The sequence below is a fragment of the Callospermophilus lateralis genome, chromosome 3 (genome assembly GCF_048772815.1).
Source record: "Callospermophilus lateralis isolate mCalLat2 chromosome 3, mCalLat2.hap1, whole genome shotgun sequence".
NCBI classification, from domain to species: Eukaryota; Metazoa; Chordata; class Mammalia; order Rodentia; family Sciuridae; genus Callospermophilus; species Callospermophilus lateralis.
In genome coordinates this window covers 121,913,128-121,930,726 of record NC_135307.1, presented here as the reverse complement: position 1 = coordinate 121,930,726, position 17,599 = coordinate 121,913,128, and the positions used below count along the sequence as shown (strand labels likewise).

At 37.0% G+C, this 17,599-nt stretch overlaps 1 protein-coding gene across 1 annotated transcript in view; it reads left to right on the top strand.

Moving 5' to 3' along the window:
- Nucleotides 1-14,001, top strand: part of Nipa1 (NIPA magnesium transporter 1) — a 37,692-nt gene extending 23,691 nt beyond the window's left edge. Inside the window, exons 4-5 of the mRNA XM_076851264.2 lie at nt 8,046-8,206; nt 11,612-14,001. Coding sequence (XP_076707379.1) covers nt 8,046-8,206; nt 11,612-12,123 — 673 coding nt within the window. The 3' untranslated portion in view covers nt 12,124-14,001. The remainder of the gene's footprint in view (nt 1-8,045; nt 8,207-11,611) is intronic.
- The last annotated feature ends 3,598 nt before the right edge of the window (nt 14,002-17,599 follow it).

The window sequence follows — 17,599 nt, the reverse complement described above, 5'->3', positions numbered from 1 at the left end:
CAGTTTTGATACATTTAGTCTTGTTACAATTCATACATCTTTAAAAAAAAAAATATATATATATATATATAAATAAAATTTTAGTTAAAATTATATATATATATGTTTATATATATATAATTTTAGTTGTTGATAGGCCTTTATTTTATTCACCTATTTATATGCAGTACTGAGAATCAAACTCAGTGCCTCACTGGGCAAGCACTCTACCATTGAGCTACATTCCCAGCCCCAATTTCAATTTTTGTCAACTGACTTTAATATACTGGTATTTTATAATGTTTTCCTTTATGTCAGTATTTTTTCTTTCTAATACAAAATCCAGTCTAGGATCAGGAGCTGCATTGAGCTTTCATGTCTCTAGTATTAAAAAAAAAATCAACTTTTTTTTTTTTTTTTTAATAACAGTGCTAGGTTTGAACCCAACACCTTTCACATACCAGACAAGCATTCTGCCACTGAGCTACAACCCCAGTTCCTTTTATTTCTCTTTAATAAACAGTATTGGGAAATCTGGTAAGCAAATTCTTAGGAACGTCAATTTAAATCTAATCATGGCAAAATCAAAATGTGATTATGTGAGTTAAAATACAGAATAGCTATCAAGTTTGGAAATAGAGACAATTATAATATTAAATGGTGTGTTGATACTACATTTCTGTGTATGATATATGTGACATTACATGAAATATTCAAATACATTGTCCTTTATCAACAGCACAGAGGTCAGTGTGCTGTGGAGAGCTGCATTAAGTGTTATTTCCACCACTCCCTGCCTAAGCTGTGGCACACAGCTACAGAAGGTTTATGTCTCTGAACAACCTACATCTCTAACACATCCAGAGGAAATAATGCAGAGGCTCATTCTACAAAAAAGAAGAAAATGTTTAGCTATGTTTCCAGACTTTATAGACTATGTATAGCTTAGACACATGTTAGTGACATGAAAAAAATAGAATTTCCTTCAGATCTTTGAAGTATAACAAGTTTCTAAAGTTGAAATTAATGAAAATTAAAAAGTTAATTTTCTACAAGGAAAAAATAAGTAGACTGGGGAAAACATTTCCATCCAATATGACAATGGTTAAAACTAGGATATGAAGAATTTTCTTTTCTTTTTTTTTTTTTTAGAGAGAGAGAGAATTTTTTTAATATTTATTTTTTAGTTTTCGGCAGACACAGCATCTTTGTATGTGGTGCTGAGGATTGAACCCGGGCCAAACACATGCCAGGTTAGCGCGATACCGCTTGAGCCACATCCCCAGCCCAGATATGAAGAATTTTCACAGAGGGCTGGGGTTGTGGCTCAGCGGTAAAGCGATTGCTTAGCATGTGTGAAGCCCTGGATTCAATCCTCAGCACCATGCTGTAGTTGTGCCCAACTACAACTAAAAAATAAATATTAAAAAAAAATTTTCACAGAATAATACGAAAATCTCAATAGATGAAATGGTGAAGGACAGGAACTGTCAATTTACACACAGTAAATTGGACAGAAACTGTCAATTTACACACTGTCAATTTACAAACGTATTTTCATACGTTTAGGAAAATAATTTATTCCACTAATATTAAACTTTATTTTCATTAGAATGTATTTAAGCTCCCAGATAAAAAAAAATAAATACCTGACAATTTAGTAGATGTTTGAAAGATAATAAGAACGTCAGAGTGTCTGGTAAATAAATAAGTAAATACAGTGACTTCCATAAATATGTACTTGGTTTTTTTCTCTTCTTAGCTTCTTTAATAAGCAAGGTAATGATTATAATATATTATTTGGTTTTAGATATACGTACTCACAAACATACAGAAAAAAAGAGGAAGAGAAAACAGAGCTACATAGGAGTAGCATTATATCTCACTGGGTTACATTAGGATCAATTTATTCTGTTAAGCACTAAGAGAAAGCACTAGAAAAAAATTTGAATGTAACAAAAATATTCTTAAAGGAATTAAAATGTTACACTGAAAATAATTCATGTAATGCAAAAGGAAATAATAAACGGGGAGCAAAAAAGACAGAAAGGATGGGCAGTGGCACACACCTATAATCCCAGCTACTCAGAGGGCTGAATCGGGAGTATCACACGTTTGCGGACGACCTGGGCAACTTAATAAGACCTTGTCTAAAAAGAAAAAATTAAAATTAAAAGGACTAAGTAGCTCAGTGGTAAAGCATCATTGATCTCAATCCCTAATAATCACCCCCCAAGCCACAAAGGGACATGAGGCATATATAAATCTTACTGTTTCAATAAAAATTAAACAGCCTATTAAACAGTCCAAAGGCAGACACTATCAGGTTGGATAAAAATCACAGAACAAGTACTTCCTGTTTGACATTGGCAGGACATGTACTTGAGATTCAACTATACAAGCAGGTTGAAATAAAATGAAGGGGGAAAAAGAATGACTTAATGACAGTTGCTGGTAAATGGGTGGACCTGAAGTCTATCATGCAAAGTAAGATAAGCCAATCCCAGAAAACCAAAGGTCGAATGTTCTCTCTGATATATGGATGCTGACACACAACAAATGGGGAGAATAATAGAAGTTTAGTGCATTAGACAAAGAAAATGAAGGGAAGGGAGCAGAGATAGGAACAGGAAAGATAGTGGAATGAATCTGACATAACTTTCCCATTTACATATATGAATATGCCACAGTGAATTTCTACATTCATGTATAACCACCATGGGATCCTAATTAGAATAAGATGTACTCCATGTTTGTATAAATATGTCAAAATATATTCTGCTGACATGTAAAACTTAAAAAGAACAAATAAAAAAAGGAAAAAAAAAGAAGGAAAAATGAAGATTATTCTAACAGTAACTGTAAGAAAGTTGGAAAGGCTATATAGCAGACAATATAGACTGTAAAATAAAAATTTTTACTAAAGATAAAAGGGGTATTTTATAGTAACAAGATAGTCAGTGCAGGGCTGGGGATGTGGCTCAAGCGGTAGCGTGCTTGCCTGGCATGTGTGCGGCCCGGGTTCGATCCTCAGCACCACATACAAAAATGTTGTGTCTGCCAAAAAATAAATATTAAAATTCTCTCTCTCTCTCTCTCTCTCTCTCTCTCTCTCTCTCTCTCTCTCAAAAAAAAAGATAGTGCATCTGGAAAATAACAACAGTTGTAAAGAAATATATACCTAAAAACAGAATTCCAAATATAGGCAGCAAAACCTATATATGATTACACAACCAGTGTAACTCTCCATATCATGTATGGCCACAAAAATGGGAAATTTTACTCCATGTATGTATGTATTTTGTGTGTATTTTGGTACATTCTATTGTCGTGTATAAGTAAAAAGAACAAATAAAAATAATAATAAAAAGAGCTGGGGATGTGGCTGAGTGGTTAAGTGCTGAGTTAAATCCCCAGTACCACCACTCCTGCGCCCCCAAAGAAAATCAAAACTGAAGTATAGGACATTTCTACCAGATTATATGCAAACATGACAAATTTTATGCCAACACATTAGATAACTTAAATGGACACATTCCTAGAAAAAGACAAACTATTCTGTTTTAAGAAGAAGTAGAAAATCTGAATAATAACATGTAAATAGGACTAGTAATGGAAAAAACTTGCAACAAAAAAGTCAAGGCAGAGACGGTTTCACTGGAGTATTCTATCAGACATTTAAAGAATATCAGTTCTTGGGTTGGTGATATAACTCAGTGACAGAGAGTGGTTGATTGCCTAGGTATGTGGGAGACTCTGAATTTGATACACACTACAGAATAAGGAGGAGAAGAAGAAAAAGAATACGAACGAAAAAGAATACCAACTCCTTACAAATCCTTCTAAAAATATAAGAGGAGAGAACCTTCCCATCTCACACAGAATCCACTATTTTCCTAGTAACAAAGCCAAAGATATCATAAGAAAACTATTAAACCATTTATTTTAGGAATATGGATGGAGAGGACTTCAACAAAATACTAACCAATTGGATCCAATAATATATGAAAACAATTTCACACCATGACCAAGTGCCATTTGTCCCATGAATGCATTCTTAATGGAAACACTGGATACTTTCTCCTTAAGACAAAAACAAGACAAACTGTCGACTTTTACAACCTCTGCTCAGCATCATACTGCATGTTAGAAACAAAGCAATTAGGCAAATAGGTGAATTAAAAGGCATCCAGATTGGAAAGAAAGACATTAAACTGTCTCTGTAAACTGACTCTATTGATAGAGGACATGCTCTTGTATATAGAGAATCCTAAGGAATCTACTAAGAAACTGTTAGAAGTAATGTAAGTTTGGAAAGGGTGCTGGATACAAGATTAATGTATTAATCAGATTAAGAAGTAGAAATCAGTCCTATTTGTATATAGTAGTAGTACTGAGTGTGTCTAAAATGAAATTAAGGAAATAGTTCCATATACAGTAGCACCAAAATTCATTAAATAAGAACAAATTAACAAAAGAATTGCAAAACTGGGGTTTTAGCTCAGTGGTAGAGTGCTTGCCTAACACATGTGAGGCACTGGGTTCGATTCTCAGCACCACATAAAAATAAATAAATAAACATTTTGTGTCCATCTACAACAAAAACAATTTTTAAAGAATTGTAAAACTCATACTCTGAAGACTGACTATACATTATTTGATGAATTTAAAAACTTCAAAACTTTCTACAAAACTGTAGTAATCAAAAACTGATGCTGGGATAAGGGTAGCATGTAAATTAATAGAATAGGGTGTATTCCAGAAGTATACCCTCACATTTCTAGTCAGTTGATTTTTGCTAGGGGTGCGGTGAGGAAAGAATAATCTTTTAAACAAATGGTACTGAGTCATCGGATATCCACATGCAAATGAGTAGTTGTACTCCTAACTCACTATACAAAAATTAACTGAAAATGGATCAAAGATCTAAATGTAAGAGATAAAACTATAAAACACTTAGAAGAAATTAGTTTAAATCTTTGTGCACAAAAGCATGAGGAACAAAAGAAAGATAAATTGAATGTCATCAGAATTAAAAACCTTTGTGCTTCGGAGGATGCCATCAAGAAAGTCAATGGAATAAGATGGTTTGGTCCGGACTCAGCCTGCCTCCCTTCTTTCTTCTCCCCACTGTCCTGGTCTGCCCATCCTCCAGGCCAGTTCCAGGCTGGGTTCTTACTCTGTGACCCTCACACTGCTCTAGTTTCTATTTTTCTGGGCAGCTGCATGGGCCACTCAGTGTAACATCTAGTCACGTATTCTCAAGTCTTTCTTTTTTCTTTTTTTTTTTTTTTTCAGTGATGTTGCTTACTTCCCCAGTTGCACTCTTGGGGTTACTTCAGGACAGAGCTCTCTAGGGACAGGAGCACAGGTGGTATAAGGCAGAAGATGGGAGCTTTGTCCCTACGAGTGTGTTGTTACCATGATTTCACATCTTGGTGCTGGGGCTCAGAAAATGATACCCTAAAGTGTGAATACTTGGGCATGCTGAGCTGGAGAAATAGTCTCAGACCTAAGATCTCACTCTTCGATTCCCCACAATTGCCATCCCGCCCCTTAGTCTCTCAGTCCCGGTTCATCCTCTTTCTTTCCCAGAGAACAGGGAGATGCTTTCTCAGAAGTTCACTTATCTGACAGAGGACTTTTTTTTGGAAAAGAAAATGCAATTGTCTTAAACCCCTTCTCCAGGTATCTCATCAGATATCCAGAAGACATGAGCACTGGAGAAGAGGAGAGGAGAGTCTGAAAGTTGTCACCAAGCCCAGACACATTTTTCATCTATTCTTCTAAGGGCTGCTGAAGAGATTATCTGAGTGACTTTATCTACATTAGACAACTTGTATTTGCAGTGAAGTTCTATCCCTCAACTTCCTATAACTTTGCTACCTCTGCCAAGCCATTGTCTGTTCTTTAGGCTTATTCATTTACTCTAAAATTTATTTACTACCCCTCCAAAATTGCCACCAGTCACCTCTGCCCATTTCCCTCTCCTCTATGAAGAGGGTGGTTAGCTCCAAACATCTGTCATTTCTTTGAGTTTCATATTTGTGTGGATTCTTTGTTTATGCACTTAATGTTAGTCAGCTTTTTCATTTCTGTGATAAAATACCTGAGATAACCCCCTTAAGAGGAAGAGTTTAGGGCTGGGGATGTGGCTCAAGCAGTAGTGCGCTCGCCTGGCATGCGTTTGGCCCAGGTTCGATCCTCAGCACCACATACAAACAAAGATGTTGTGTCCGCCAAGAACTGAAAAATAAATATTAAAAAAAAAATTCTCTTAAAAAAAATACTCTTGGGCTGGGGATGTGGTTCAAGTGGTAGTGTGCTTGCCTGGCATGCGTGCGGCTCAGGTTCGATCCTCAGCACCACATACAAACAAAGATGTTGTGTCCGCCGAAAACTAAAATAATAAATATTAAAAATTAAAAAAAAAGAGGAAGAGTTTATTTTGGCTCACAGTCTCTGGGGTTTTAGTTTGTAGTGGCTGGTTTCATTATTTGGGGGCCTGTGGAAAGGCAGTACATCATGGTGGAAGCATGGGGCAGAAGAAGTTGCTCACGTTATGGTGGCCAGAGTCCCAATATCCCCTTCAAAAGCATGCCCTCAGTGACCTAACTTCTTTCCACTAGGCGGAGCACCACAGGCTGGGCACCAAGCCTTCAATATGTGGACTTTTGGGGGACATTTAAAATCCAAACCATAAATTTACATGTTTTTTTGCTGTTAAACTATTTTCAGATCATTTCAGAGAACCTTGGAGGGCATAAGAGAAATTTCTTCTACCCTTCCATTAGTTTTGTGGCCTTACATTCAGTGCTGATCCTTTCTGAACCTATTTCCTTATCTGTAAAATACTGATGAAAAAAAAAATAATCCAGTGCATTCATGAACCTGGTGTGTCATTTGCTTGGATGCTCATGTTCCCCAAGAGTCTTAGCCTAGTCACCAGCAGTGTAAGAATGACCAGTAAGTACTGTGACTTACTGAAAGCCCAGGTTTTCCTTCAGAGAGAAATAAGAAACAAGATACACATTATAGGCTTGAAGGTTATAGATGTTTCACAAATTTATACTCTTTTTTTTTTTTTTTTGCTTTAAAAGAGTAATATGGGGGCTGGGGTTGTGGCTCAGCCTAGCATGCTTGAGGCACTGAGTTCTATCCTCAGCCCCACATAAATGTAAAATAAAGACATTGTGTCCACTTAAAACTAAAAAATAAATATTAAAAAAAAAAGAGTACTATGGGGCTGGGGTTGTGGCTCAGCGGTAGAGTGTTCACCTAGCACTCATGAGGCATTGGGTTCCATCCTCAACACCACATAAAAATAAAGGTTATTGCGTTCACCTCTACCTAAAAACATTTTTTTAAAAAAGTAATATCATGTTTTTAAAATTTCAAGAATTAGAGAAAAATAATCACCCATGCTCCTATAATATTGTGATTCTTGTTAGCAATTTTATAGTTCTTTTCTGTTATGTGCATTTTTCACTTCAGTGAATAAAAGTTGTTTTTTTTTTAATCATACATTACTTGTATATTTTGACAATTTTGTGACCTACTTTTCCACTTGGTTGTTTTTTTTCCTATTGTTTACTTTTATAAATAAGGAAATAATATTTTTTTTTGTTTTGGGCCACTTATTAAACTTCTTTTTCTATTCTGATATATTTTATATCTACTGGGATTCTAATATATAATGGTAAGCTTTAAGATGCCATTAACTGTATACTGACTATGCATGAAAATTCAATTTTTGTTGAAATAACAGCTTTAATAATTTCTTAAAGTAGGGATTTATTATTGCTCCTTTTTTTTTCCTATTTTTTATAAACTAAATGATGGACTAGAAGTCAATGTAGTTTAATGGTAAAACATGTGCTTAGCCTTTGCAAGACTCTGGTTTCAATCCCCAAAATCTGAATCAAAAACAAGCTAAATGAAAAATAAAAAATATGGTTATAAAGAAAAGTGTGGGTTTTCTAGATAAAAAGCATCTGCACCTACTAGAAACAGGTTGGATAATGTGATTTATTTAAACAGTAATGACTTCTTTTATTTAATCAAAGGTCCATTTTAGCTTCTTATCTTCTGAAGGAAAAACTCAACATCCTGGGCAAGTTGGGGTGTCTGCTGAGCTGTGCAGGTTCTGTTGTGCTGATTATCCACTCCCCAAAGTCTGAGAGTGTGACTACGCAGGCTGAGCTGGAGGAAAAGCTGACGAATCCAGGTAACTCCTTCCTTGCAGCCAAGAGCAAGAGTGTTTGCCCAAGAAGTTCACACTTCCTAAGCCATGGCTCCAGTCTGGCAACTTACTGTGGTGTAGGCCAAACCTGTATCCACCCTAATTGGTCCACAGATTTGCATTCTTTGTGCTTCATGTACATGTGTATCACTTGGCTGTGTGTACAAGCCAGTCACAGCTGTGCAGCCTCCCTGAGCCTAGCTGGCCATGGTATGTGTGCACAGGTCACTCCCAGACCACCTGGTAGACCCATTCAGCATAATGACAAGCCAGTGCCTTATCTCAGCCCTCATTCCTGTAGGGCTTCCTCTGCAACCTGGGTGCTTGGCTCATTCTAGAGCCATGAGTGGCTCCTTCTGACCTCTGGGTATCTCTCTCTTCCTCCACTGTCCCTCCTCCACACCCCTGCCCTCAGATCCCTGACTGGGCTAGGAGCTGTACCATCCAGTTTCTTCTGGTTCTTTTCATGCATTGTTCCTTCTGTGGGTCAGCTAGTCTTGCCCCCTCCCTGAACTGTTGTCCCAATGGCAGCAGCCAGCATCTGCCAACTCTGTTCTGTCCCCACTCAGTGCTTCTCTCTGATGTGCAGCACTGAGAGCAGAGACCCCAGTTGTTTGTGCATATATTTGTGTCTGACATATAATAATTTCTAATTTTTTGTCAAATAAAAAACATTACATAAACACACCTGCCTTAAGTACAGATTACTTCTAAATTACTTCCAGTAGACTGTCTTGTGCTGCTTACCAACAATTTTAGACAGGTGGTGGCACAAAACTGCCTTCACACAGATGCCTCCAGGCCACAAAATGTGGGAGCCCCTCTTTTGTAGCTTTCAATTAGAAGTGATGAAGGTAGCAACAAAAACATTTGTGAAAATTGAAAAAGGGGGCTGGGGTTGTGGCTCAGCGGTAAAGCACTCACCTAGCATGTGTGAGGCCCTGGGTTCAATCCTCAGCACCACATAAAAATAAATAAATAAAACAAAGATATTGTTTTATTTATTTATTTTTTATTAATTTGTAGAACATACCCAATGGCTCCTTACTTTTTGATACATGTGTCCAACTACAACTAAAAAATAGACATTTAAAAAAAATTGAAAAAGGGATCCATAGTGAAATTAGCCAAGTCTGTGTCTCCTTATGGAGTGTGGAGACTCTTACCATTGTGATATTCATTTATTTCCATAAAAGCCATAATATTTTGATACTATAAGATATAAAAGTACAAAGATGAAGGGAGGAAAAGACCAGAGAAAGATTACAGAAGTAAATGTGAGTGTCCTGAAGGCTTTTGTTATTGGTGGTGGTGGTGGTGGTGGTACTAGGGATTGGATTCAGTGGTAAAAGGATGCTTTACCACTGAGTTATATCCCCAGCCCTTTTTTATTTTGAGGTAGGATATTGGTCAGTTGCTGAGACTATATTTGAACCTGGAATTCTCTTGCCTGAGCCTCCTTTGTAGTTGTGAGTTTAGGCTTTGCCACAGCACTGGGCTCTCAAGGACTTATTTTAGGAACATACCCAATGGCTACTGACTTTTTGATAAATGTGAATAATGCCAAAATATATCAGATCCTAACTTATTTACATGTTTGGAATTTATATGTACAGTTGTAAATTATATATAATATGTCACAATAAAAATTAGGTATGAAGATACAATGATAGCAAAAAATTTTTCTTTTTAATGTGAAAGAATCTAAAATATAAAATGGTATTATTCTGGGCACTTATTACCTTATAGATTTTCTAATATTTTTTTCTAAAGGTAAAAATACAGGATGAATTTTTGCCTCAGAAGAAATTTAAATTATCACTTACTTATATTTTATATAAGTGATATGTGCTCTGTCATATTCAAAGAGGGTAGAAGTGAGGGAAATGTAGAGGAATGTTTTCCAAAGAGAAAATATCAGTGTTAGAGCATGTACTTAGTATGTGAGACCGTGGGTTTAATTCACTAAAAAACCAAACAGATAAATATAAAGAGTGAATATTGTGAGGCATGCATTTTCAGTGATGGTAATATCACCCTCAGAGAGCAAAAACTGATGTTTGGAGTTGAAAAAATCACTCTTTCAATTTATAAAGTACAGATTTAGATGCAGTTATAAACAGCTATATAATAAATCAATGATACAGATATTTCATAGTGGTGAGCAAATGGGAGAAAGGTGTAAAGTGGTTCCTAATATGGGTGATAATGAAATAAATGCTTGAGAAACACAGATGTGAAGAAAGAGTCACAAGGCTGAAGGGCATCTGGTGCCTGCTCTAACCTTAAAAAAATAAGAGGTGATGATCACACGAAAACAGGTTTTCCTGGCCATGCATTTTTATTTCTGTATAGTCCAGTTCTCACACATAGCTGCTGAGGCTTGTTGTTCAGCATCCCCTCTGGCTGCTCATGTGCTCAGTCGTGTCCTCTCAACTGAGTTTGCTACTGTCCCCCTTTTCTTCCTGCCCCTCTGCACCACTTCCTCCTTGGCCACCACCCCTGCCATGTCAGCTGTCTTGATACCTGGGACCTATCTGAAATGTTGTCTGAACTTGCCCTTTCCAGCATCAAAGCCCTTTGCATTCCCTCTTGCCCAGACTTCTCCATGTTTATGCCCTGCTGCTTTCCTGACACTGTGCCTGCCCACTTGCATATTTTTAAGATGCTTCCAAACATGTAAATAAGTTAGGGTTCCATCCCCTAGACCTGCCCAAAGTTGGGCAGTATTTTCTTTTTGCATGAGCCTCACTGTGCCTTTCCTAATTTGTAGATTAGACTTCCAGGCAGCTTTCATCTGACCTTCCAGTATCCCTTCTCTGGAGAGTCTCCCTTTGTAGGGCCCCCAAGAGCAGGTCTTCATAGTTCACCCATGAGGGGCAGAGCTCCCAATGCCTGTCTTTTGGGTTGCATGTTCACACTTGTTGATTTGTCTGCCTATCTGGCCTAGTTTGCATGTTCAGGCAGTTTCCAGCCCTGTGAGGGACAACTTCACAATTTGGGAATTAAATTCATGCAAAATACAACCTCCTATTACACATAATTTTAAAGCAATCAGTATAATGCCTTAACTGAATATAAAGGAGAAGTAGCAGGATGCTACTTTGCAATATGCAAATGCTCAGGTACACCTGTACAAGGCATACTAAACCTAGCCAACCCTGCACCATGCCAGGCATCAAACCTAGGGCCTTTTACATGCCACTCAAGTGCTGAGCTACATCCCCAGCCCCTATGAATGTTTTAATGGTAAAAATAATGATGAGGAAAGTGCACTTGCCACAGTAGAGGGGTGGCTAGTGGGAGCATAGGCACTGCCTCAGCTTTGTCTCCTTGGGTAGTAACTGACTGGGGGACTGCCCAGGTCAATGTGTGCCATCTGTCTTGCAGTCTTTGTGGGCTACCTGTGCATCGTGCTGCTCATGTTGCTGCTGCTCATCTTTTGGATTGCCCCAGCCCATGGGCCCACCAACATCATGGTCTACATCAGCATCTGCTCCTTGCTGGGGAGTTTCACCGTGCCTTCCACCAAGGGCATTGGGCTGGCAGCCCAAGACATCTTGCACAACAACCCATCTAGTCAGAGAGCCCTGTGCTTGTGCCTGGTGCTCCTGGCTGTGCTGGGCTGCAGCATCATCGTCCAATTCAGGTACATCAACAAGGCTCTGGAGTGCTTCGACTCCTCCGTGTTCGGGGCCATCTACTATGTGGTGTTTACCACACTTGTCCTGCTGGCTTCAGCCATCCTCTTCCGGGAGTGGAGCAACGTGGGTCTGGTGGACTTCTTGGGCATGGCCTGTGGATTCACAACGGTCTCCGTGGGGATTGTCCTTATACAGGTGTTCAAAGAGTTCAATTTCAATCTTGGGGAAATGAACAAATCCAATATGAAAACAGACTAGGATGCAACCAGGGGTTGGGGGGCTTGAGGAACAGGCCTCAGAGGTGGTCTCTGGTCCTGATTGGATGTGAAGTAGAAGAGACCCTCAATCCCTGATGTGAGAGTTGCCTGTGTACTAATGGGTGGTTGAGTGGACAGTGGGGAGCCTGGCTCAGCAGCAGAGCAGGGGCCCAGCCCTCTGTAGCCTGATGCTCCCAGTAGTTGCCTGGGCATCATCTCTCTCTGATGAGACGAATCTCATTTTCATTTCCATTAACCTGGAAGCTTTCATGACGACTCTTTCCTTTTAAAACATTTTAACATGATTTAATGAGTAAATAAAGATGGGCTCTTTCTGGTTAGTCTTTGCAGGAGAGCAGATGTTCTTAATTAGAAGATTACTCTGGAAATGAGAAAAATTCTTGTCTTGAAATCTGGCTCTGTATAGTAAATGTGACTGTTGTTGTGTTAGTTTGCATTGAGCATGTATAACATTCAGGTACCTCATTCACATAAGAGGTATATACATTGAATTGTTTTTAATTCTCTAACAAATAGGCTCTCTCCTGCACCCACCCAAGACATTTTAATAGCAAATAGAGAGAGAACAGTTAATGAATGTGATGCAGTGTTCCATTGGCAGGATGACCTTTCAATAGCTCAAATCAATTTCAGTGCCTTTATCACTTGAATTATTCACTTAATTTAACTATTACTGTATGTTCTCTTAAATTAGAATAATGCCACTTCCTTGGTTATACCTTAACATTTCAATGTTCAAATTATAAATAATTGTAAAGCAATTAGAAATAATTGTGTATTCATTGGAGGAGAGTCAAAACTAAAGGCACATGAGCAGATTGACCCATTTAGCATGTAGTTATTGTCCAAGTAAAGACAATTGATTAAGTAGCATGAGGTATTTTATTTGCATTCAACCTATGTAATTGGGATCCAGTATCAAATATATACACATTCTCTTTCAGCAAGCATTTGTGGCCATCCAGAAGAAATAAACTATTTAACTTGATAATAAGGCTATTAAAGGAGAAAAAAAATGTTTAACAGCACATATGTTGAGAACCTTTTTTGATATAGAACCAAGTTGGAACACACATAGTTTCAAAGGAGTTTCTAACAAAGATGGAAACAGTTTGACCTTCTTGTTTCAGATGTAGAACATTCTTGAGTTCCTCACCCAGCATCTCACTAAATTTCCTGAGTGAGCATGAGGCTCTGGATTTGATTCCTGGTGCCAGAAACAAAACAAAACAATTCTTAAATGTAAAATGGCAATTAATTATGCCAACATTTGGATAAAAGAGATCTTTCTTCTGTTCATAACAACCTTCCATGTGTATTAAACTGGAGCAGAACACAAAGTGATGCAAAAATTTCATCACTATATTGTATGATTCACATGCAGTGTTTTATCTGAATAGGGAACTATGCTAAATTAAAAGGTGGGATTGGGTAAAGTAGATTAGGTGAAATAGAACTTGAAATTTAATAATATCCAACTATAGTTACTTTAAAAAGGTGTTTTTTCCAAGGCAAAAAGAACATTTCTGAAGTAATAATCCAAGGAATACATCCCTAAAGTTTTGAACAAAGAGACCAAATAAAATGAGACGAGTTTAACATGAAGCAAAAATATTCCTTTATGAATTAAAAGTACATGTGATGATCCTGGCTTGTCAGTGATTTGTGAAGAGCAGCAACAAAATAATTTCAAAAAATTTAAAAATCTTATATTAACTGATAATTAATAAATATTCCAAATATCCATTCCTCTTTCATCAGCTCTTTAAGGTTATTTTTTAACACTGGAATTTTTAGAAATATTATCCTTCATTTATTGAACTAAACATTGCAGTAATTTTGACACAAAAGTAATTTTCTAGTTAAGGAGATGTTTGGGAAAGAATTAACACATAATTATTCAAGAATATAAGAAAGTTCATAATTTAAAAATTATGTTTTGCTACAACTTACATGTGAAGCTTATTTAAATGCCTCTTTTGGTGTACTTTTTTATATTTTAATCCACAATTATCCCATGGATATTCAGAGTTGTTAATTTCTGGATGATATTCCCTATAATTTTTTTTAGACTAATACAAAATCTCACAGTATTAATAGCTCTTCTGAAGGTGACTGGTCCTGGAACAGAATCTCCCAGGTTTATATATATTTAGTAGATTCCTTTAGCAGGATACATAGCTTTTGTTCCAGTGAAACAAAGTTCATGTCATTCATTGTTTTTCATATGTGTGACAGTAGCCTCTGAGTAATTGACATGACCAGGGTCTTATGTTCTAAATTTAACATGAAGTACATAAATTCAAATTTCTACTATCATTTCACAAATTTGCTTTTTTCATACTTAACTTGGAAATACAAAGAAAAAGGACACCAAATGGAGAGTTTCAGGGGAGATCCTAATATGGAAATGGATCTCTTATAGGTCTTTCCCAAAGTAAATGCCTGTGAAACATTTTCATTATGATGTTATTCTTTGATTTATCTCTGATAAAACCAAGAAAAATATCTACTGTATATTTATTTTCAAGTTTTTTTCTAAAATCAAAGGTTTTTGATTACAATTTTCAGAATTATTCTTGATAGATACTTAAATAGGCTATTCTTCTCCTCTCCTACTTGGACAATGCCTTGTTTTCTCACATGAATTCTATTTTACTTATTGACCAAGTATAGAACCAATTTAGGATTCTTAACATAAACCTAGCCCAAGGATACCATCCCAGCATTTTGCAATCTGCATAACCACTGCATTTCTGTGAGGCCCATGCTAGGACCTTTGGGGAGGAATCTGGTTTTCTGGTGGCTTTGCTTATCACTCAGACTGTCATTTCATATTAGAATGTTAATATAATACACTTTGCTGCTCTTTGTTGAGCAATAAGAAATATTCTTTTAATTCCTACTTCTTAAGCCAATTTGTCATACTCAGTTTATTTCCAGAAGTTAATTCCAGCAGTAATATGTTGACCTTTGTTGTTGTTCTTTGGGTTTTACATTTCTTTTCTGATAGAAGAGAACACTATTTAAATGGGTAGTTACTGCTCCTCTTCCTTCTTCCTAGACAGCTCAGCTCCTGGTAAATACTATGCTCAACTTTTAAAGGCCAGTTTCTAGACTTCTGTAAAGCACTCAGATGCAGTGTCTCCCAGGTGTGGACGAACACTCAGTCAACAGAAATAGATATTGATGAGTACAGACCACTGCCCTGCTGCATATTTTTTTTTTCACAGTGCTGGGGAATGAACCCAGGGTCTAGCACATAGCAGGCAAGTGCTCTACCTCTGGTTACATCCCCAGCCCCTGCTATATAATTCTTGGAGGAGATAATACCTTTGTCTCTTTCCCAAGCTGCTCCAGTAATCCATAAGAACAGAGAGGATGCTCCAATGGCTCACAGAACCATGTCCGTAGCTCTTTTCTGATGCCTACTAGGTCCAGGTTAGGGTTCCCAGTAAGACACTACTAGAAAGAGAATGCTTCATGACTGTGGATTAGCTTCTGTGGTCTGAAGGAGTTATCTTTCTCAGAGTGTTTGACACCAAGGACATTGTTCACGCATCTAGCAGGATTGGATGGAATGTTGGTGTTCCGTCTTCTCAGGGACCAAAAATGTATCATCATCTTTTTAGTGTTGACCTTCCTACCAATGACACCTCTGTTCATATTCTGTATGTCTTACTCATATTCATAGCTAGATTCTGTTAACTTCAGTTAGCAAGAGAAAAGACCGATTTGCATACCAGTCATTCCAAAAGCCAATTTATCATATAAAATACCTCAATTTTTTGTATTCCTCATTTACACTCCACAATTGTTACTGGTGATGAATTTTAAGGGTCTGTCCTTTAGCTCATAGGTGATTTTTCACACTGACCAGATTCTTATACCTCCATGTATACTTGAAAAGATTAAGAATTATAGGAACAGGCATGAGAATTTGGCCTAATACCACTGCTCGTTTTTTTTTTTTTCATAAACATTTCTCATATGCTATCAAATGCAACAAAACAATTCTATTTTAAGAGAATGTAACTTCTGTTACATCAAAATACATTGTCTAGTTTAAAAAGTTGATATTCAGTAGAACAATGATCATGTAAATAAACATCTATTTCAAATGTACCCAAAGCAATTAAAAAGCAGAGTCTAAGGCCCAGAGAGCCAGGGAGAAGGATTTATTTCTTCTTTTCTCTAATTTTCCCTGAATTGTGCAAATATAGGTGAGTTGCTTAACCTTTCTGTGCCTCAGTTTTTCTACCTCCAAAGGGGTGGGATGGTTCTCCAAATTGATTGTACCTAAAATGCTAGCACTTTTAGTAGTGTTCTGATGGTCTCAGATGAGAGCACCATTCTCAGAACTGCTCTAGAAATGACATGGTAGATAGAACTCAGTTTGCATTGACCATGGAGTCTGCTCAGGATGGTGCTGTAGAGCATGTAGCTCCAAGCACCAAGCAAGTAAAGGAAACACTGGGTGTAAAGTTTGCATGATTCTGTAAAGCTTTAATTTTCCTTTTTTTTAAGGAAGGATTTTATATATTCTATTGTAAAATATGGAAATTAAACAAGGACTTTTAAAACTGCACTGAAAGCTCACATTCTGATGGGGTAATGAGCTCCTCTGATGTTTGGCTTAGGCTGTGTTCTACAGAAGGTTTAATGATCTGTGTGACCAATCAATTCTGTTGCATTGAATTTGTAAGGAATAACGCTAAACTTTCTGCTTTCAAGCAGCTCAACCCTGATGATCAACTATCTGATACCAGGTGAATGTCAGGAGCTCCCCAACCACTAGTGCCAAAAGGTCACATTGAAAACTCCAGAGTGTTTCTTTTATTTGTCAGAAATATTAATTTACCCCTCCACCTCGTCGGTATTTTTGCACTTTACAAGGTTTAAGAGTGTTGATTTTCATAGCATTCCTGAGTGTTCTTGGCTTTTTGAAGTATAACTATTATTTCCTTATAAAATGTAATATAATCATGAAAGGAGGAAGAAGTCTAGATTTTAAAAAATGTCAAATGTTGATTGGTTGCATTCAAGTTTTTCCATGTAAATGTATCAGGGGAGCTTCCAATTAGCATACATACATACACACATTTATCAATGATTAAGATTTGCTTATGTTTTGCTTTATAGAAATAGTCATAGCATGTTGTTATTGCCTTATGTAAATAAAAGGCTATTTATTAAGTTTTCCAATAATATTTATTAATCTGTATGTGTTTTAAAATAAAATAACTTCTTTCTAGTGGAATACTTGTTGATTTTTCCCTTTGCTCGGAATTCTTGTGTAGTCTCAGGTTCCAAATCATCCCAGATCCTCACATTTTTCCTATTATGTCTGCTTGTGCATCTGTCTTGGTGCAGATCCATATATGAAGGACGTATCTTCTGATTGAATTAAATGATAGTACTACAGAAAGCCAGCTCTATTAAAAAAAAAATTTAGT